General features: G+C 56.9%; 4 protein-coding genes across 5 annotated transcripts; 3 read left to right on the forward strand and 1 right to left on the reverse strand.

Moving 5' to 3' along the window:
• The first annotated feature begins 486 nt into the window (after positions 1-486).
• Positions 487-14468, forward strand: LOC117644051. The gene is made up of 9 exons (XM_034383240.1): positions 487-764; positions 9137-9373; positions 9590-10192; positions 10599-10727; positions 11041-11402; positions 11844-12048; positions 12317-12879; positions 12958-13182; positions 13586-14468. Exons 1-9 carry the CDS (start codon positions 735-737, stop codon positions 13737-13739), a joined length of 2508 nt encoding a protein of 835 aa, XP_034239131.1. The 5' UTR covers positions 487-734; the 3' UTR covers positions 13740-14468.
• A 177-nt stretch (positions 14469-14645) lies between these two features.
• Positions 14646-15916, reverse strand: LOC117644086 (39S ribosomal protein L35, mitochondrial). The gene is made up of 4 exons (XM_034383285.1): positions 15765-15916; positions 15348-15528; positions 15112-15234; positions 14646-14995 (listed from the first exon to the last, which is right to left on the reverse strand). The coding sequence occupies exons 1-4, from the start codon at positions 15784-15786 to the stop codon at positions 14731-14733; spliced, it is 591 nt and encodes a 196-aa protein (XP_034239176.1). The 5' UTR covers positions 15787-15916; the 3' UTR covers positions 14646-14730.
• LOC117644060 lies at positions 15838-18286 on the forward strand. The gene is made up of 4 exons (XM_034383249.1): positions 15838-17121; positions 17203-17321; positions 17460-17683; positions 17766-18286. Exons 1-4 carry the CDS (start codon positions 15959-15961, stop codon positions 17877-17879), a joined length of 1620 nt encoding a protein of 539 aa, XP_034239140.1. The 5' UTR covers positions 15838-15958; the 3' UTR covers positions 17880-18286.
• A 1123-nt stretch (positions 18287-19409) lies between these two features.
• Positions 19410-21491, forward strand: LOC117644096 (cuticle protein 8-like). 2 transcript variants are annotated; one of them, XM_034383297.1, is made up of 4 exons: positions 19410-19538; positions 20387-20545; positions 20714-20926; positions 21175-21491. In XM_034383297.1, the coding sequence occupies exons 1-4, from the start codon at positions 19521-19523 to the stop codon at positions 21271-21273; spliced, it is 489 nt and encodes a 162-aa protein (XP_034239188.1). In that variant the 5' UTR covers positions 19410-19520; the 3' UTR covers positions 21274-21491. The 2 variants fall into 2 exon arrangements, with proteins under 2 accessions (XP_034239188.1, XP_034239198.1); XM_034383307.1 differs by having other exon boundaries at positions 21187-21491.
• Positions 21492-22096: the final 605 nt, after the last annotated feature.

Genomic DNA, 22096 nt, shown 5'->3' on the forward strand with positions numbered 1-22096 from the left:
AACGGCGGCTTCGCAGCCTGCGAAGGAAATCGTTTGTAATACGAACGATTTTCTTTGTAATACAAAGGAAAAATCCTTCGCAGGCTGCGAAGAAGTTCTTCGTAGGCTACGAAGAATTTTTCCTTTGTATTACGAAGAAAATTGTTCGTATTACAAACAATTTCCTTCGCAGGCTGCGAAGCCGCCGTTTTCTTCGTATTACAAAGAACAGTTCTTTGTAGAGTTTTAAGTGTGTGTCTGAAAGTGACCCCCTCCCCTTCTCCATCACTCAATGAACCAGTCACTATTTCCGTCCACCAACCTGTCTGAAAGTGACCCCTCCCCTCTCCGCCCCGAGGTGCCTGTGGAGGTCCCCACCCCTGCGTCCGGGCGTACGGTGGCGGGGGCTGGCGGCGGGGGTAGCGCGGTGGAGGGGGCAGGCGGGGCGTCCACGGCGCGGCGCTTGGAGCCGCGGCGGCCCGGCCCGGCTCAGTCCCTCCCCAGACACCATGTGAACCACGCACACCGGTCGCCTTATTTATTTCTATTTATTATTTACCTTATTTATTAATTTATTTATGAGTGCGTGTGCGTGAGCGCGCTCGCGAGTGATTTGTGAGAGTGCAACAGTGTGAGTGTGCGTGTCAAGCGACAAGCGGCCAGTGAAGTGCACCGAGTGATTGCAGTGTGTGAGTGCGCCGAGAGTGGCGTGCGCAGCGTGCGCAGCACTAGTGCGGCGAGCAGCCTTGGAGAAAATGAGACAGCAACGCGTCGTCTGCTGGCAGGTGAGTGGAAAGCAGTGGAGCAGCCAGCGTGAAGAGCGGGCAAAAAAAATGTCAAATTTTATACGTCGTTCCTCTGGGCTGCGCTGGGGTTGTTTCGTTAGCGGTGACATTTACCGCCGCACAGTGCGGGCCGGGAGACCGGTGGGGGCGGTCAAAATTCTAGACGTCGCTAAACAGGGCTCGAACCGATCGTGTGACCCCACCAATGGATTCCTCCTTCGGTGAGCAATCCATTGGAGGGGTCACACGCTTAGCTAGAGTCTCATTTAGCGACTCTGGAGCTCAAAACGCGTCTAGAGTTTTGTCCGCCTCCACCGGTCTTCTGGCCCACTGTACGTGGTCTCCTCACACGACATGGCCCCTGCCCAATAAAGCAAGGCTTGTGACGGTTGCGCCCCTTAGTGGACTTCGGAGAGTCTGGCCCAGTATTGCTGCTCCCGAACAACAACAGAGCTTGCGTCGCTCCATCTCCCTCGCACTCGTGCGGCGCGCTGAAGAAGACGCGAGAGAGACAAGAAAGCAGCACTGTTTAGCCTTGCGGGTCATCCGCTTCGAGGCGTGCTTCGGGTCGCGCTGCTTTTTCCCGGGGCTGCCGCCGTGATCGAACGGCAGCACGCGAGGCTCCGCGCCACCAGAAGAAGGCCACCGTCTTGGTGGACGCGGCGTGCCGATGGCACCACCACGCCGGCGCCGGTTGTTGTGGCTTGCCTTCGACGCCGGCGTGCCGCCAGGCGCGGATAGGCCGACCCGCCACACTCCGGTGTCTCGTTTGCTTATCCGCAATTACCATTACCATTACGGGCACCACAATTGATCGTTACGCAGGCGCCAAGCCCACCAGGCGCCAAGCCAGAGGTCAACCACTGGGTTGTCTCTCTTTGTCACGGAGCACTGGTTGTCTCTTGTCTGTGGCCTCGGTCCTGTCTTCGTTGCACAGTGGGCTAGAAGACCAGCGCCGTTGGCCAAAACCCTAGACGCGTTTTAAGCTCTGAGTCGCTGAACAGGCCTCGAACGGAGCGTGTGACCCCACCAATGGATTCCTCGTTCGGAGAGCTACACTGAGATTCCAAACGCTATGAGTATAGCACGTGTGGTGCAATGCAGCTGAGATATCGCACCATACGTGCAATGCCTCAGCCATATTGCACCTTACGTGCAATGCATCCCGAAAAGGCCCTATGCTAATGCATGGGAATGGGGAGGCATTGCACTTCATGTGCAATGCTTTTGCATTGCACCAATTGACGCTATACTCATAGCGTTTGGAATCTCAGTGTATCCATTGGTGGGGTCACAAGTTCGGTTCGAGTCCCATTTAGCGACTCTGAAGCTCAAAACGCGTCCAGGATTTTGACCGCCTGCCCCGGTCTTCTGGCCCACTGTGCGTTGTCCTCCTCCCCGTCGGCGTGGCCTCAGCCCCGTCCTGGCTCGCTTCACTGCGCCGCAACGAGCTGACGATTTATTAAAGAGCCGATAATGGGATAGGAATCAATTGCCGCGGCTTCAACGAGATGAACCGGCCCGGGGCGACGCAAGAAGCAAAGGCGGTTAACGGTCAAGTAAAAAGATGCATCGGCGTCCCGGCGGCACGGCACGGCACCGCAAGGCACCGCGGGGCGGTAGAAAGCCGTGGCCGCTCCGTGATGGCTCCCATGCTTCCATAATCGGGGCCGGGCCCATAACTCAGAGGGCTACGAGGACGGGGCCACGGACGGAGGCCGCGTGTACGGTGTAGTGACATCCCACGGCGGCGGTGCGGCGCGCTGCACCTCGGCGGCTGGGCGGCCCCGAGGGCGGCCCCCTGCAGCTGCGGCCTTGGTGACGGCACGCGCCGCCACGCCCCGCCAACGCTAAGGCACGACGGCGCCGTGCCGCAGGTGGGCCCCGGGACCACGCGCCAAGCTGCGCCGGCGACTTCCACCGGTGCGACAAGATTTTTAAGTTTTCCAACCACGACAAATAATGGGACAGAGACAATATTGCCTGAAGGCTGCCACCTGGAACCCGTTCAATGAAAATGGCCTGGTGGGACTTGAACTTGAGCCTGTCTGATGCAGGCGGTTGAAATCCCGGTGGTTTTTTGAGCTCCAGAGTAACTGAACCGAGCGTGTGCGACCCTACCAATGCTCTCCGAACGAGGAATACTTTGCTGGGGTCACACGCTCGGTTCGAGTCCTGTTTAGCGACTTGAACTTGAGCGTGTCTGTTTGTCTGACCTGTCAAGTGGGTGTAAGAATACGTGTCTCGACCCTGGTGGATCGGGTCCGAACGATCCACCAGGGGAGTATTTCTCTGCTATCTTGGTCAAGGAACTCTAAAAATCGTCAGGTGAAGATTCTTCATATTAATGAGGGTGCATCTGACTTCGTGTAACTTACGCACGGTGTAGAAAATTCTGAAAATCCTGAAAATGCGTTGTACCTTAGACAGTTTGTCGATTTTCTGTTGAACTATAATGTAATATGCTGTTGGTGCTGTTAGTGGGACATTTAGAGTGAGCTGCTGAATTTGAATTTCTGTCTGGCTGTGTGACTCTATCCTTATTGTGTCCAGCCGTTCTATCTGCCTGCATGCAGTCAGTCCTGCTCTGCGCTGTGTTTCAGTTGTGGCTTCAGTTCGCTGCTCTCATATCTCTGTACTGTATTACTGTGCTCTGGTAGAGGGGATGTTCACCTTGTTGTATAGAGGCGAAATCGCCCTCTACAGTTCTGTTCGCTCTGTCCTGTCGGCCCGTCTGTCCGTGCGGCCGAAGACGAGCCCCGTGTCGCTTCCGTGTGTGGACTCCCCCCCCCCCTTTCCGCCTCTCACACACGCCGCGGGTGACACTCGGCCATTCACTTTCTTTGAGAGAGTGTCAAGGGTGACGGGGCGTGGCGGGGCGTGGCGTGCCCACTGCCAAAAAATTTACGAGCGCGTTTCCGCCGATGGAGGCGGCGCGCGCACTGTTTTAATTAATAAAGTTTGACGGGAAGTGGAGTGAGTCCAGGCAGCATAGCGAACGGCCAATTAGCGGCCACTTTCTCATCGCTTGGCCGCCCTTGCCTGCCTTTTGCCCGCCGTTTGGCTACCTGGATACCTTTTGGCTACCTTTTGGCTACCTTAATTTGGCTACCTTTTGGCTATCCTTTGAGCACCCTTAGACTAGCTTTTGACTACTCATTAGCTACCTTTTGGCTACTTTTTGGCTACCTTTTGGCTACCCTTTGGCTACCCTTTGACTAACTTTTGACTACCTTTCGGCTTCCCTTTGGCTACCCTTTGGCTACCCTTTGACTAACTTTTGACTACCTTTCGGCTTCCCTTTGGCTACCCTTTGGTTACCTTTTCGCAAACTGGCCGGCAGTCTGTCTTTTGGCCCCCTGTAGGCCTTTTATCTTAGCTGTCTGGCTGCCTTTGTGGTCTCTTTTGGTAGAACCAGAGGACTTCCCTGCCTTATCCAGTAGGAGATAGACTAAGTTGCATTCACCTCGTGCTACTGCCGATGACCACATCCTCAAGACCTCTGGCCGACTATGTGTTGCAAAAGACTGATATTTACCAAGGTTTGCCGGTCAGTCCGATGCGGACGATTCGAGCGATTCCGAGAGAGAGGTGGTGATCGCATGTTGCATTTTCCGCGCCGCCGGCCGGCCGCCCCCCTCTCCCCCTTCCCTTTCCCGCTGCACCCAGTGAGAGTTGACCGGTGCTTCCCCCTCCCCCTCTCCCCGCGGCACGCCGGCCGCGCGGTAACAGTAACGGTATCGTCAAAATATTACGGCGGCCCGTGACGGTGCCGCGTTAGCGTCCGTCCGTCCGTCCGTCCGTCATGCGTGCGTCGGCCTATCCCAGTGTGGTGGCCGTTTCACGGCATTGTCTCCGCGAAGGGGCTGTGGCCGCGGAGAGAGGACCGGACGACTTGACACTTGAAAGACCTCCGCGTGTCGCGAGCTGCAGCGGCCGATTCGGAACACCGCTTTCGACGTTCTGTCTCTCTCGCGGCCTTACGGGACGCCCTCCGAGTGCGAGAGAGACAGAGCGACGAGAGCAGTCTGGAGCTACTGCTGTGAAGGAAACAAAGATAAGAAGCCCTTCCCGCAGACCTGTCTCGGCCCGATTACCTCTGACTTGCGCGGCCCGAGCAGGTTCAAGCAGACATACTCCAGGCAGTCCATACTCCAGATTGAGAAGTACCACAAGAACTGTCAACCCGGGTAACTTGAGAAAGCAAGGGGTAACATGAGACCAACGCTCTCAACTCTGATTCTAGTTTCATTTGATGAGACTCTTCTCTGTTGAACTAGTCTAAAAATATGATCAGCAAGAAAAGTGCATGGATTTTATCACGGTAATAAACGGTTTCTGCTTTTCCCAGGAAGCCTATGGTAGAGACATAGGCGATTTCCAGGGAGTTCCTGGGAAAAACAGGAACCGTTTTTACCGTGATGATAGCCTTTTAAATGTCCCAACGCGTTGTTTTAAATGTACCTCAAGTTTACCCAAAAAATTGTCTCAACAACTTAACCCTGTTACGGTACTACTCATGGTGGCGAGCTTCAAGCGCCATCAGGTGACGAAGTTAACCAAACAATCCTTCGATGAATGAAAGCGCACGTGTTTCACCACGCTGTCATGGTGAAAAAGCATCGATCATGGAATCATTTCCTGGTCCAGGTCATGTTCATGAATGCAGTGGCAGGAGCGTCTCCCAGGGGTACTAGATTGGCCGCCTGGAAGGTAGACAAAATGCATGTCCATATAAAGACCTAGTGTAGGCCCCTTAGCAAAATTCTAGAGCCGCGCCAGTGCAGTGGCCGGTGCCGCCCCAGCAGGACAAGGAAGGAGGGCTGGCGCGGGACCATCAGGGACTCTGCGGGACGCCGGGCTGCGTCGCAGAACCCCGGAGTCCCGGAGCCGCGGCGTCGCGGCGTCGCGGCGTTGCGGCCCAGTAGAAATGGATGGAATAGAAAGTCCGGCGGCGCTGCTGCGCGGTGCCGGCGATGGGATAATCCGCGTCACAGGGCGCCGCGCCGTGCCGTGCCGTGCCGCGCCATGCCGTACTCGCCCGCCGTGGCGCCTCGCGTTGCCTCATCCCAGAGGGGGGATCGAACACGCCGCCGTCGCGTCGCCGCCGTCACGACCTGCACGACGGCGGCGGCGCATCGTCGCAAGCCGCACCAGCCGGCTGATTCCGCGAGTCGTTTTCGTCGCTCTGTCTCCCTCGCGCTCACGGGGCGTCCTGCACAGGCGCGAGAGAGACAGAGCGACGAAAACGACTCTCGGAATCAGTCTGCAGCAGTTTCACTGCCGCGATTATTTGGCTGCAGTATATAGGCGGGGCCGCCGTCGCCGTGCCCCCGGGCTTGGGGCCGGGCCGCCCTCCGCGTCCACTGCACCAATAAAAACTGGCGGCGGCGGCGGATTTTATTGCAAAACCGGAAAGCGAAAATGAATGGAGCAGGCGCGGCTGCGGCATGAATGGAACGGAGTGTGTGAGACGGTAAAGCGCCCCGCCCCGCCCCGCCCCGCCCCGCCCCGACCCGCCCCGGCCCGCCCCGCCCCGCCCCGGTTACATCAGCTCAACGAGAGGGCCCACCGGCCACCAGGGCGGGGGCGGGGGTGGGAGAGGGGGAGGGGCCGCAGCGCCAAGGCATTGCCAAGGAGTGGGAAGGGAGTAGCACCTGTGAGTCATCGCCTTGCATACCCCCACCGACCCCCACCCTGTGCGTCTGCAGCAGCCTGCACGCCTGCAGTGACCGACTTGCCAAGTCCCGCGCAGCCTCCCGCCCGATTCCGAGGGATCGCTTCGTCGCCCTGTCTCTCTCGCACCCCTGTGGGACGCCCCATGAGTGCGAGAGAGACAAAGCGAATCAGCAGTGGACCGCAGTGGACTGAAGAGGCCTGCGCCCCTGCGGCATGCAGACTTCTATTTGAGTCCATTTCATTAATCCCTTTCATAAAACCGGAGACGGCAAGCGTGTGGCCGTAAGAGCACGCAGTGCAACACCTGCGCTGTCGTGGCAGGATTTAATGCAATGATGCCTCTTATTTTAGAGATACTTGATCGTGGATCGCCAGGGACAGGAGCGACTGTTCAACCGCAGGTTGAATGCGCAAAAGGTGTGACAACGGTGTGGGCGAGGGTCCGCGGTTGCGCGCTGCCTGGCTGCTCGGCCGGCCGCCCGGCTGGCTGGCTGCTGGGTTGGCTGACTCACTGACTCACTGACTCAGTGGTGGAGCCGGTCAGCGCCGCGCCGCGCCAACCATGCGGTCAGACCCCCTTTCGCCCTCTCCCCGCCCCTTCCCGCCCCTCCCCCTCCGACGCGCTCCACGCCATGAGAGCCTACCCGGCCATCACTCGATCCTGCCACGTAACTTTCACATGTGCCCCCTCCCTGCGAACCTCACGTGGCGGGGTGGGGCGAGGCTTGGCGGGGCTGTCCATGCTAATGACTGCAATATGATGAGCAGCTCACTTTGTTGTGGAGAAGGGCGGGCTAATCAGAGCGACACGCCACCGGCGAAAACATTTAATTGCGTTTTGCGTTCTCCGTGCCGAGTGCCGCGCTGGTTACCAGCTTGGCACCTCGACGTGCTCGCGCTGCCTCCTCGGCCCTGGGCAGCCCTGGGCCTTCCCCGCGGCGCGGGCCCCGGACGGGCGCGGCCAGGATCTCGACCTTTGTGGCTTCCTGCGTGCGCACGTGTGCGCGGTGCGCGCGGCGCGGCAGGTGGGGGGGGGGCGTGGCGGCGTGGCCGGCACGTTGGGAGCGGCACGCCTTGGGCACGCCGGACCACCGCGACGCGGCGACACACTGCAAGGCCCTGCACTGCGCGGCACTGCGGCCCGAGGCAGCCGAAGGCCGCGAGGACAACAACGGAGGACTTTCTTCTCTCCTCGTCTCCGTCTCGTTCCTGTCTTTGTCTTTGTTCTCCGCTTCCTCCGTTTCGTTTCTCGAGAAGTGTGCGCCTGGCCGGTGCTGCTGCATCGCGCCGTGCCGCGCCGCTCCGTTTCCGGTAGGCTGCCCGCGCAGCGCCGTGCCATGCCGTGCCGTGCCGTGCCACACCGTGCCACGCCGTGCCACGCCGCGCCGCGAATCGAGCCCAGCAGCGCCGTGCCGCTAGATGGCTGCAGAGCCTCTACTCGGCCAGGCCATGTCCAGGCCCCGCCGCGCTGCCGCGCTGCCCGCCTTGCTGCAGGCCGTGCTCCGCTACCACACTGCTGCTCTGCTGCACGGAGCATGCCCAGTCCTCGCCGGCGCGGCGAGCGGGGTGGCGCGGGGCTGGGCACCGGGAGAAAGGAGAAAGTAGGTAGGTGCTTGACCCTGTGGCTGCTGCCCGCTGCCCTGTCGCCTGGATGCGAGCCTGGATGTGGATGGCAGCGGGGCAGCGCCACGGCCTCGGCCACGGCGGCAGCGCGATGCCGACCGCCCGGGCACGCCCTGTACACCACCAGGCCGAAGATCCACCCGTGTGAACGAACGGTGTGGCGAGTGCAAGGCGGCGGGGCGCGGCAGTGGCATTCACAGCGGAGCAAAACTAGAAGGAAAAGAACAATGCGTTCATACGACCGTGTAAGGCCGAGACTATGCGGAAGACAGCGAGGTAAGGTAGTCCCGGCGTAAAACAAAGGCACGGCAAGCTGTGGCCGATGGGTATGCCCCAGGGGTACGCCCAAGGGGTACGCCCAAGGGGTACAGAACGCCCGAGGGGTACGCCCAAGTGTTATACGCTCAAGAAGTACGTCCGAGGGGTACGTCCGAGGGGTACGTCCGAGGGGTACGTTCGAGGGGTACGTCCGAGGGGTACGTCCGAGGGGTACGTCCGAGGGGTACGTCAGAGGGGTACGTCCGAGGGGTACGTCCGAGGGGTACGTTCGAGGGGTACGTCCGAGGGGTACGTCCGAGGGGTACGTCCGAGGGGTACGTCCGAGGGGTACGTCCGAGGGGTACGTCCGAGGGGTACGTCCGAGGGGTACGTCCGAGGGGTACGTTCGAGGGGTACGTCCGAGGGGTACGCCCAAAGGGTACGACCAAGGAGTACGCCAAAGGGGTAATACGGCCGGGAGCAAGGTTAGAGGTAACGGGGGCAGGCCGGCAGGTGGTCTTGGACGCGGCGCTGCGCTTTGCGATTACGTCGCCAGTGCGATAACAAGTGCGCGGCGACGCCCGGCGTCCCGACGCCCACCCTCCCAGTCCAGCCGCGCGCCGCGCCAAATGACGCAAAGCCTCGCCGCTCGCCGCGCTTGGCGCTTGGCGCTTGGCGCTCGGCACGGCGGGGGACGCCCGGACGCTCACCGCGCGCCGCGGCCCGCCTGGATGCTGGCGGCGCGCGCCACGGCCAAGAAGGTCTCTTCCCACCTTGGTCCTTTCTAATTCGAGTCTCCCCTCTGTCCGCAGGCCCTCGTGGTGCTGCTGGCGGTGCTGCAGGCGTGCCGAGGTGACACCGTCGCCGACACCAACAAGCAGGGCGCCGGCAGCTACGCCGTCATCAGCACGGGCGACAGCGTCCGGCCCGAAAAACAGGAGGCCGTCATCGGCGCCGGCAACCAGATCAAGAGCAAGGCCCAGTACGCCCGGACCGCCATCCGAATAGCCAAGGAGCTCGGCAACCCCGAGGACTACGAGACCATCAAGGTGAGCGTCGGCAGGTTTTCCCCCGGATGCAGAATAGACAGTTTTTGAGTCAAACTCCAGTAATTTGGCAGAAAGTGAATACTCCTCACTTTCATCAGTGTACTGGAGTGATAACCGGCACTCGAATTTCGGTTCTGCTGGCCTACTGCTGAAACTAACCACCGCGTTAATTAAGCAGTCCCCCTGAGCCTGCACTAAAGCCACTGCTGCCCACAGGTCCCCACCCGCACCGGCGATGTGGCCTCCTTGGTGGTGAAGCGGCGCGGCCGCAACCACAGCCTCAGCCCGCCACAAACGGAGCACGCGCAGCACGGCGTCGCCCAGGCCCGGCTGGCGGCCACCAACGCCACCACCCGCCTGGCCAACGCGACGACGACGACCCGCCTGGCCAAGGCGCCCAGCGCCAGCGCTCGCGTGCCGCGGCCCGTCAACATCCGCTCCACCACGGTGCTCGTCAAGGGCAACGCCGCCGAACCCAAGAAGTCTCGGTCCCTGATGCACATCGACAACGAGGGCGTGCCCGTCATCACCGGCGTGAGGGTGCCCGACGACGAGGACGACAAGATCCACACGTGGCGCGGCGCCAGGGTCATCAACAACACCCTGGTAGAGGGCCCGTACGTCGCGCCACCCGCCGTCCCCGCCGTGGAGGCCGACGACAAGTCCGCGCGCAACCCGCCGCCCGCGGCACCCGCCATGCCCGCGTCCCTCAACGACGCCGTCGTCAAGAAGCTCGCCGAGAGCACGGCCCAGTCGCCCTGGATCCCCACGTCCCCGGACGGCGCCAACGTCGTGGCCCCGCCCATCCTCACGCCCCAGGTGAGTCCGCGGAGGGTGTCGGGGACGGTCTCGGTGGAGGCGGGGCGCATGCGGTGGGGGTTGTGCATGAATGCGGGTGTTACAGCCACTGGTTTATTCTGTTGACGCACAGCGCGGCCGAGTCGACGGGTAGACGCCTGCGGCGTAGACGGCGTGGTGCGCGTCGTCGCGGTGCCAAGTGTGCACCGAGGTTGCGGCCGCAGCATGCTGCAGCAAGTCGACGCTGACGTCCGCCGCGGCGCGCAATAAAAAGAAAAACTAACCCGCTCACTTCATCTTCCTTTTTTCTACCAAAGCAACCCTCGAAACGGCTCCCTCGAGGAAAAGGGCCAATTTGGTGGCGGCTGGCGCAGGCTGGCGCAGGCAGGCGCACTGACGGGCTGACATTTCGCTTTCCTGCCGACAGCTCCACGGACTGCAGAGCCGCGCGGAGCAGCAGCGCCGCATCCTCGAGTACATCCGGGCCGTCAACCAGCTGGAGGCAGGCCGAGCCAGCGCGGCCAGCGCGCGCGGCCGCATGCTGCGGAACACTGAGGTGAGAGCGCCCCTACCGCCCACGCACTGTGGGCCAGAAGACCTACGCCGGCGGCCAAAACTCTAGACGCGTTTCGAGCTCAAGAGTCGCTACAGGGCTCGAACCGAGCGTGTGACCCCACCAATGGATTCCTCGTTCGGAGAGCAATCAATTGGTGGGGTCACTCGTTCGGTTCGAGTGCCATTCAGCGACTCTGGAACTCATAGCGTCTAGAGTTTTTACCGCCTCTACCGGTCTCGTGGCCCACTGTGCTACGCCTGTCTTTCCACAGTATTTCCGTATGCGCCTAATGTTTTTTGTTTTTCTGGTGTAGGCGCAAGCCGAGGCGCGCGTGCTGCACTACCAGCCCGCCGTGCTGTACAGCACGCAGAGCACCAACCCGTCTCGCGTCGTGTCCTTCGAGGAGGGCCTGCAGGGCGTGCGCACGCCCGTGCTGCAGTATGCGCACCCCGAGCTGGGCGTGCAGCCCGCCAAGGTGGCCCCGCCCGCACCCGCGCCCTCCAGGACCCAGGACCGCGCGCTCGCCTACTTCGGCCAGGACATCCACGCCGACCGCAGCCCCTACGCCCGGGAGCCCGGCCTCGACCAGCCCGAGGAGCCCGTCAAGGCCGCCAGCGCTAAGCGGTCGTCGTCCGAGGCCGCCGTCAACACCGCCAGCAGCCTGCCCGTCCAGAGGTAAGCAGCATCCATTCATACATACGAGGCGGCTGCAGTTGCCGACTAGCTGAAATCTGCCTCTGGGCGAGGTCCGCTCCCAAGTTTTTAGCGGATGAACTTAAAACACAACTTACGGACTTGTAAAACACTTTGAGTCAGTTTAAATCTCCAAGAGCGTGTCCTTTAAGCGCCTATGAGGTAGGCCACCGGCCCGGTGGGCGACACACCGCTGAAGAGACGGAGGCCTACCTTGCCCCTGTCGTCCTGACAGGGGCAAGGTAGGCCACCGTCTGCACACCCGCGCGTTGCGTGTCGTGGCGATCGCCTACCTCACAGGCGTTGACAGGAAACTCGAGGAGGCGGCTGCTAAACCTGCTGGGTAAAAACGCGCTTTTAGAGACACAGCACACAGGCGCCAGTTTCCGGAGTATTCATACGCCTGCCTCGACTTGTCCGCAGCCTTCCCCAGCGACTGAAGAAGGTGCAGCCCCTCGAGGACTCGTACGGCCTGGCCTCCGACAAGTACGTCAAACGCTTCCCGCACGCGGCGTCCTCCTACAAGGACTACCGCGACTACAAGGATGACTACGGCATGGGGTACGGCTACCGCTACAACAGCTACAACCCGCACTACACCGGCTACTCGGCAGCGCACTCGCCCTTCGTAAGTACTCGTGCTGTGCACAGTGGGCCAGAAGACCGGTGGAGGCGGCCAAAATTCGAGACGCGTTTTGAGCTCCAGAGTCGATAACAGGACTCGAACCGAACGTGTGACCCCACCAATAGATCCCTCATTCGGAGAGCATTTCATTGGTGGGGTCACACGTTCGGTTCGGATCCCATTTAGCGATTCTGGAGCTGAAAACGCGTCTTGGACTGCCTCTACCGGCCTGTGCCTGCCGCCCAGTTGCTAACCATCGTCCTGCCCGCAGCTGGAAGACTCCCGGCCGTTCTGGGTGCGCCTCTCCGACTCGATCCGCGACAGCATGCACACCGGCATGGAGCGCATGAGCGACCTGGCCCGGCCCGTCGTCGACCCGCTCATGGAGGCGTCGGCCAAGATCTCGCAGAACTTGGGCTTCTCGCACGGCAACGGCGTCGGCACCCGCGGCGTGCAGGGCGCGCAGGACCGCCTCGGCAGCGTCGCCGCGCCCTCCATGCTGCTGCCGGCCCTGGGGCTGGTGGCCGGCGGCGCCGCGCTCGGCCTGGGCGCCGTGGCGGTCGGCCGCTACCTGGACGTGGACGTCATGGCCAAGCGCAGCGAGGCCAGCGACGAGGACGACGAGGACGCCCTCGAGATGGAGCACAAGCGAGCCCTCGCCGCCATGCACTACGGACAGCAGCGGTACCTCTCCAACGCCGAGCCCAACGCCGACCTGAACGGAAGACAGGTGACGGACGCCGACGTGGTCGCGCAGGTCGTCGGGGTGGTCAACGCGCAACGGCAGCACGAGCACCAGCAGCACCAGCACCAACAGCAGCCACAGTCACAGGTGTAAGTATCCCTGCGGTTTGAGCTAACCTTCTGTCGATGTCTGCACCTCCGCGCCTACATGATCCGCTCTGTTGACAGGGTACACTCAAGAACGCGCAGGGACAGCTCGGCCAACACGTTGGACTCGGCGGAATTGGCGGAGGAGAGGAGACAGCTGGCCCTCCGCGCGGCACAGCTCGGCGCGCCCACCGCGGTGTGGGGCTCCACGCCCTGCGCACAGAGGGTCTTCTGCGACGTCCTCGCCAGGGAGGGCGCTGACTCGGCGCTGCTCATGGAGAAGAAGATGGCCACGCTCCTTGCAATGTGAGTTACTGTCCAAGGTTCACTCCGTCGCTCGGTCTCTCTCGCACCCCGACGGAACGGCCCCTTGAGTGCGAGAGAGACAGAGCGACGAAGTGGGAAACAGCCTGCTGCAGCGCCTGGCGGGTAGGCAGAGCCGCCACGCCGCGCTGCCGCGTGGTGGCCTGTGGAGCGCCCGCAGGGGCCCAGGCAGGCCACCCAACTGGCAGGCTCGCGCGGCGGGTCTGCCTTTGCCTACCCGGCAGGCGGTCTGCTCGAACTTCTCAGCGGCGAGCTCGACCTACCGAGTTGCTTCGTTGCTCTGTCTCTATCGCACTCATGGGGCTCTCCGTAAGGGTGCGACATTTCGTCCGCTGCGCAGTGACAGTGTGACTCTCTGACCCACTCTCTGACCCCGTGTCCGCAGGCTGCCCAGAGTCGCCCCCGAGGCCGCCGCCGTGCACCTCTCCGCCGTGATGACGGCCGTGCGGCGCGGGGACTGCTCCGTGTTCGTCTGCCCGCTGAGCGCCGCCTCCGCCAGCGACGAGCCCCTGCCCCTGGGCCTGGTGCCGCGGCGGTGAACGGGCAACGCCAACGGCCGACGGCCGCAGCGCTCGGAGCGCTCCACTCCACTCCGTCCCTGCTAGGACTACCAAAGATAGAAGCGTAGACGAGGCACCGCGTCGTCTGCCGTGCTCCAGGGCCTTGTCGGCGAGGAGGGACAAGGCACTGTTTCCGGATACAACAGCTCAAAGACTCCGCCATCCCCGTTCTTCCCGACCCTTCGACCGATGGCTCGGCTACCGGTAGCCGATGTGGCAAAGAGCTCAGGACACCCAGGACGGCCCAGAGACGTCCAGCTAGGCCTCTAGGAGGGCCGGACCGCAAACCTGAAGGCGCAAGGCCACCACATACCCAAGAGTCTACCTCAGACCCTGCAGATCTGCTTCATTTGTTGTTAAGATAAGTTATCAATATGACAAAGATATATTTAATAGGAAATCAAAAAACACATTTTGCCTGCAGAGAGCAGCTCAGTTCCAGGGGGAAATTCCTGTCCTTGCAACGTGTGTGTAGTAATTTAAATGGGTTTGAAGACAGTTTTCAGAATGTTCAGGAAAAGAGTGTGGATGAAAATTATAAAGCTTGAATGGTACTCAACCGTATTGTGGGTTTATTATAGACTTTGTGCCATCAAATTAAAAATGTATTTGGGCTGCTTTATAAAGTAATCTGGAAACTTGTATTTCTTTTGACTGACTTTAGGTAATAAAACTAAATCTGAAATACATTCAATAGAAATATTTAAATATTGTTTGTCTCAAATCACATCACCACAATTTCAGAATCCTGCTCAACATGCAAAGAATCATAAAAATTCAAGAATTCCTAGATAGTTTAGGCATAGCTGATTGCCTTGGTATTTGAAACTGTATCAAGCTAGGAGTCACAGGAGTAGACAATATAAAATGAATTAAGACACGATATATGGTCCATATAGGATAGAAATTTATTAACAAAAGATAAACGATACAGCAGGACATTGTTACAGGTCATATACAATCACAAGAACTATTTCTCTAAAGGGAAAGTGACACCAGCGGGAAGAGGCCTGGGTTCCTTTCTGGTGCAGAAATAGTCTTCTCTTTTGTGGTAAGGTGCATAAGGGTCATCTACCCAGTGTTTTGGGGTACGCCAATACTTGGACACCATTTTATCAAACATGTAACTTCTTGTAGAATTGACAAGTACATGTCGTTCTAGTCGCATTCTTCTCTTCATGCTTTTCTTCCATAATTTTTTGTGAGCTCCTGCTATACGACGAATCCAGATACCCCTGTAATACAAAAACCAAAAGACTCAGGCCGACGTAAGGTATGCTATACAAAAGACTTTAAACATTTAAAAACAGCCCTTTAACATAACAAAGTCAAAATTAAACACAATGCTCACCAATCCAGTCGGTAGAAGCGGGCAGGCACAGATTTCACAGTTTGTCGTTTTCCCCTTCCCAAAGAAAATTTAGTTACTGTACGAGATTGTTGCTGTAGGAGGAGAGGAGCAAGGACTGGTAATCTAGTTGAAAAAGACAAGAACATGATTTTAGAAACACAATCATCATTCCTTTTGAAATATGGTTATTGGTGATTGAAACTTGAGATCATTTATCACTATCACCCAATCAATACCTTAGAGAGTTATCCAACATATTAATGTTGCGTAAGGATGATGCTTCATTGCCAAATCCATTTGGGTTTTGAAGCAAAACTGTGCTGAAACACCTCGCTAACTGCGGTTTGAAAAAGTTGTATCCATGGCTCACTACATTATCTTGAAGTGCACGAGATGACACACCCACCCGAAGACAGGCTGGAAAAAATAAAATATTAACTTTTAATCAAGTATGATAGCTAGATTTACAAAAACCTGTTAAACATTCGAGATGCTGTTTACTGAAAAAAAAGAGGACAACTTAACCTACACAAGGTATATCTAGTTTGTTTACAAAACAGTGCAAGCGAAAGTGAAATATTGAAAAGTTTCAATTGTGAATTCCTAGTTACTCTTTTTAAGTTGTGCTAGCATTTCGACGTATCAATACTCACAATTAACCAAAGAACGTAACATCGTAATCTCGTAATGAAGCACAGCGCACAGCAGAAGCTTGCGGCTCACGTGCGAATAATGCTTCTACGGTTAAAGGCCCTCGGACAAATCTGCCAAATTTTGCATTTTGTGGTTAACTCTTCTGTGTGGCCGGGAGTTTCTCTTGTTAAATCTAATTTTATCGTCTTAAGAAATGGCATTAAGGGGCACTCACAACTGTCCTATAGAAATTGAAGATGTTGAAACCATTAGCCCACCGAAAAAGAAGAAACGGAAAGTAGAAGAAATTACTATCAAAGAAGACGACATCATATTTATTGAAAACACATCAGAAACACCTAAGGAAAGTAGGAAAAAGTTCAAGAAAGAATCAAAGCGAAGAAAAACGTCCAAAGATTACCAATATGCCTCTCAAAGATCGGTGCGAGCGTTACATGAAAAATTTGCTAGCCTTGAAAATCGTCTTGAGTCTTTGGAGACCTGTCTAGCAAGAGTGTCTCAGGTGTTCCTGGCCACATCGCACGGATTAGATCCTTGCAAGGACGAAGAGGAAAGCAGTGGCTACAACGAACCAGCTTTAGAAGTGCAAAATGAGGAAAATATATGTGAAGATGCATCAGAAAATGTAAATGCCACTCCTGAACTAGAGTCCCCTTCGGACACTTTGACGAGTCACGATGGATTGGCTAGTGGTAATGGAACTGAGAATAATGAACCAGCAGCTGTAGATGAAAGTATGCAGCAAAATAACTGTCAGAATGGTGCAAAGGTAAATGAATGTAGCCAGATAACTGAATTTGAGAGTAACAACACAGCAACCACTGTTGAAAATGTACAACATCGTAGCCGTCAGAATAGTACTGAAGTTTCTGCCACTAATGAAGTTAGCCATTTAAATAATTTTGAGAGTAATGATGCATCATCTTCGATTGACAATATTGGACAAAGAAACAATCCAAATGATACAGAAGCTTTGGTCATGAGTGAAGTCAGTCATGTCAATGAATTTGATAATCATGAACACTCTGCTACTATCGAAAATATTCAACAAATTAGTCAACTCAATGATGCAGATACTTCTGTCATAAATCAATCCAGCCATTTTGAAACTTCTACTTCTGAACCACTCCAGGAGACAAGAGAACAAGTTCAAAGTACAAATCACAATGGAAAGAGTTCAGCAGAGCATGGTGATGGCCAACATAGTCCCTTAAATTTTGTGATAAAAAGAGAAGTTGACCTTCATCGGGATGATCAGGGAAGAGTTTTAATGTTCTTGAGCTGTGCATTCAAGAAATTATATAAACCTGTGCCTGGTATAGCAGCTACATCAGGTGTTTACATCGGAGATGAGTTGTTAGTAATTATGTTTAATCAACTGATAAACCTCCTTAGTCCCTTACTTACAATTAATTTGGTCTTTTTAAAATTTTACAGTCAAAATGAATATAATTTTGTTTCTAATCGAAAAATGGTAGATGTGAAAACAGAGGCTGAAATAAGAGCTGTGTTGTTCGGCATTGAGTTAGTTAAAAGCCTTTATAGAGAAGCATCTGGTATGTAATTTTGATAAAAAGTGTTCGATACCAAGCATTCATGATACATACATTACACAATTTTCACTTTTAGTTATTCTAGGACACTACCCATCTAAACCAATTAATTTTTTTTTTATTTTGTGCCTGTGTTTTCAGGTGCAGTGTGCTTGATGGTAATTTCTTCATGTCAACCATTGGTTAAACTAATGAAAGAACGAGCATTTTCCTTGGTATACCCTAAATTCTATTCATGTTCCTGCGACATTGTGGAATGTAACCATTCAACAACACGATGGAGTTCTACTCATCCGACATGGAGCAATCAGCGTGATTTACTTCCTCTGCTACTTATGACATTAAAGGGCTTGAAAGTTCACTGGGTAAAATACAAGTCTATATTAATCTTCCTCAAAGCAAGCTCATAAAAGTATTCAGAATAATAATGTTCTGTTTCTTTTGCAGTGCACTGTGGATAGAATCAGCGATGAAGAAAAGAAAATACTTGAAAGATACTCTATTGTTGTACAGGCAAGTTTGAATGAACATTTTGCTCAGCATAAAAACAGACTTACCTAATGATAAACCTTGAATCTTCTTTCTTTTATATTTGCCTTTATTATTTTAACTAGGGTTATTATTTGTAAATTTACCAAAAGGTCAAGAGGGAGTGTACATATTCTTTTATGTGTAATTTTACCTATTAATTTAGATTGTGCTCACTGTCTGTGATAAATTAAATGTTCCTCCCTTTCGTTTCTTATATTGAAGGAACTGTGTTGTTCTGTGCTTATGCAATTGTTTTGCATAGTATTAATTGATACTCAATTCCAGACTGAAAAGTGTAAATGTAAAAAAGTGAAAAAGTAACAAGTGTAAAAAGTGATAGTGTAAAATCAGATTTACACGCAACAATCAAATAATTTTTCAAAATGTTTGTCAAGGAAGAAGCTAATCAAATAAAATTGTCCACTTGTGAGCAAGCACCTGCCCGACTGTTTTTTCCTCAATACCCCTGACTATTTTTTTAAAAAATATTTATTTTGTGCAATAATGTGAGAAAAATGTGTTTGCCAATTTTGAGGCGCATGTGACAATCTGAGTCAGGCGCCTGAGTCTTGAAAATGGAAGAAAAGATAGCAGCCGTACGATGCAGAAATAGAATCATTTCGTCGCTCTGTCGCTGTCGCAATGAGTGCGACAGAGAGAGGAGCGGCTAAACTATTCTTCGGAATCGCTCGGCAGGCGCGCGCTTTTGCCTCTGTCTTGGGGCTTGGCGCGCGCGGCTACTGCGCTAGCTGCGCTGCGTTCGGGCAGTCGGCCACTACACCGTACAAGGTGACACGAAATAATAATTAAGAAACGGGGCGGCGCGACGTGCCTAGACGTGCCGGCCGAGCCGCGCGCAAGTTGCCGCTTGCGACGCGAGAAGCAAGCGCCATGCCGACGCGTCGCAAGTCAAGTCGCAATCGGAATGCAACTGACATCAAGCGCTGCCCTGGCGTGCCCTGGCCATCGGCGGGGCGGGGAAGTCCACACACACACGCGCGCGCGCACGCACTCACACTTTGTAGTGCAGTCTCGCACTCGCGGTTCGCGCAGAAAAAAGATGGAGACAGAGTCGGAGTCGGCCGGGTTGTTGCTGGTCATTACCGAGCGGCGGCGTGCCCAGCAGACCGAGTCTTTCGTCGCTCTGTCTCTCTCGCACTCGCGGGCCGTCCTGTGGGAGTGCGAGGCGAGGGGGACGGCGCTGCGAAGCACTGTTCGGACTTGGCCTGCTGTCCTGCGGCACTCGGCGTGCGTTCGCAGTGGCGCAGTGAGTGAGCGCGGGACTGGCGACAGGTCGCGGCCCGCGGCCCCATAAGGCGCTGGCCGTGGGGGCGGCCTGGCCAAAGGCCTGGCCAAAGGCCTGGCCAAAGGCCTGGCAGCGCGGCGCAGGTGGCCCAGTCGGTCTAGTCCCTAGGGACCGCCACCCCCGCCGCCCTCCGGCCGCCACAATCCGATCGCTCTGGATCGGTCAATCGCCCTCGTCACGCGTCACGCGTGCACCGCGCGGCCGTCTCGACGGGGGTGGGGCGCAGGGGCGGCCCAGGGGCGGCCCAGCGCGGCACGGCGGGGCTCGGCGTCGACGCGGCTATAAGAGACGCACTTGCCGGCGGCGCTGTCCAGACTGGCGGTGGCGGAGACGGCGGGAGGACGCGGATCATCGCCTCTGCAGACATGATGGCCCTTCTACAGGTGAGTGGGCCTCGGCGAGGACGGCCGCCAAGCCGCACACGCGGGAGCGCCGCCAGGAGAGTGATTCCGAGAGTCGTTTTCGTCGCTCTGTCTCTCTCGCACCTACACGGGACGCCCCATGAGTGCGAGAGAGACAGAGCGACCAAAACGACTCTCGGAATCAGTCTACTGCGCCGCAGGGAGTAGGTTAGGTAGCAGTGGTGACAGGTTCAAAAGGCTGCTGTCATTGCTGATTGGAGTGGTGTGGCGATCTAGTGCCCCGGTGGACGGACGACCTGTCGACGCTATGCAGTCCCATGGCAATATCCAATGGCAGACCATCTTGGCTGCAGACTGATTCTGAAAGTCGGTTTCATCGCTATCTGTCTCTCTCGCCCTCATGCGGCGTCCCTTGCAGGTGCGACAGAGACAGAGCGATGTGAGTGACTCTCGGAATCAGCCTACTTAGGCACCACACCAATCTTCAGAGACGCAAATCGATCTGTCTGAACAACTACAGAGTTTGCAGCCTCGTTTTTTGCCGATCTTTCTGATCTCGTCAGGCACCTGGACTCACCTAGTTTGGAAGCCGCACCGACGCGTCACCGAGGTCAGGCGGCGCTCCTGCACTGCGACAGAGAGACAGTTGAAGTCGAACACACTGCAGTGGTCCAGCGTAGTCCACCGACAGGCCAGCAGCGTGCGGAGCAACGGAGGCAGTCGAGCTATTCAATCGCCCGCCCTTCTCGCTCCGCCTCTCTCGCACTCCTAAGGCACAGTCCATGACTGCGAGAGAGACAGAGCGAAAGGCGCGGGTAGCGGAATCGCTCGCCAGGTTCATGCTCTAACTCGCGATCGTGGTGCCGCAGGTGTTGTGCGGCTTGGCGCTGGTCGCCACCGTGCACGGCGTGCCCGTGGACCTGGGCTCCTCCTACATCTCCATCGGCCACGCGCCCGCCCTGCCTGCCCTGGCCCTGGCGCCGCACATCGCCGTCGCGCACGCGCCCATCATCAAGGCCGAGCCCATCGTGAGTGCCCCCGCTGTCTCCGTCTCTCTCGCACCCTTACGGAGAGCCCCGTGAGTGCGAGCGAGAGAGACAGAGCGACGGAAACGACTCTCGGAATCCGTCTGCAGCTCCGCCGGACTCCGTTTCCAGCAATCACCACTGCTTTCCTTGTCACGTTCGCTCCCCCAGGCACACCCGCGCTACGCCTACAAGTACGGCGTCCACGACTCGCACACCGGCGACGTGAAGAGCGCCGCGGAGGAGCGCGACGGTGACGTGGTGAAGGGCGAGTACTCGCTGCTGCAGCCCGACGGCACCACCAGGACCGTGCACTACACCGCCGACGACCACAACGGCTTCAACGCCGTCGTCACCAACTCCGGCCACGCCGTGCACCCACAGGTGAGAATGAACAGTGTTGCCACAGTAAGACACAGAAAACCTCAGTTTTTATCCTTGCCGAATGGGTTGCGAACATCAGACGAGCGATTCAGAAGAGCGGTTTCTCGCTGTCTCTCTTCCGGAGCGCCCCATGAGTGCGACAGAGATAGTCTGAAGTCTGAGGTTGGCAACCCTTTGGACACTGGCGGACGCTTATCGTGAGGACTTTTGCCCACTCGTGTGGTAACACTGCCTCATGGTTCTGACTGTCGTCCCTGCAGATCGTCCACAAGGCCGTGATCGCCGCCCCCGTGGTGCACGCCGCGCCGACGCTCCTCTCCCTCGGGCACGGCCTGGGGCACTACTGAGTGCCCTCCTCCCGCCGAGCGCCCCAAACACCGCCAGCGGAAGTAGGGCGGACCTTCCCTACTCCAAGACCGCCAACGCCACTACCCCGAGCGCCACCACCTCGCCGCCCGTGCCAAAGCGTCTATGTTTGCTAGAGTGAGTATGTTGTCATCTCTAGACTGATGCTGTCTTGTCTGACTGACTTGTCGTAAAATAATAAAGGGATGACTGAGGAAGAGATGCGTTTGACTCCTTTTACCCTCTCTCTATCGCCCGCGCCGCGCGCCCTACACTGGCGATACTCCGCGCGGCAGAGTCTGCGCCCGGCGCCCGGCGGTCGGAGTATCGACGCCACGCCTCGCCATGTTTCGCTCCGCGCTCCGCGCTCCGCGTTGCCGGAGGCTGCCGCACAGAGGGCGCTGGGGGCGCCGAGGCGGGAGCGCCGAGACGGCCGAGACTTCCCCGCCGCGGTGCGAACATGAACAACCAGGTCAACCTTTCGGATTTGAACGCTGGTGTCCTGCCACCACACCAGCATGCAACTCCATTTTAAATTGCTATCTCATCAGTGCGAATGAAACTCGTTTCCGAACACTCTGATCAAAAATCTACAGCATGCAAGTACCATGGTACCACGGCCTGCAGGTGGGCCAGAAACCCCGACCCCGCGGTGTGCCGTCGCGGCAGACACTATGCTCCTTGCAGGCCAGAGAGGAACGGTGCGGGACTGCCTGCCCATCATTTTGTCACATAGTCACACATGATATTTTGGCTCCTCCGCTCGCCGACAAAAGTGTCTGAAAAGAGCGACGGGCTACAGGCAGAATTTGAAAGCCGGCCTCG

This window comes from Thrips palmi, unplaced genomic scaffold, assembly GCF_012932325.1.
Source record: "Thrips palmi isolate BJ-2018 unplaced genomic scaffold, TpBJ-2018v1 HiC_scaffold_1, whole genome shotgun sequence".
Taxonomy (NCBI): Eukaryota; Metazoa; Arthropoda; class Insecta; order Thysanoptera; family Thripidae; genus Thrips; species Thrips palmi.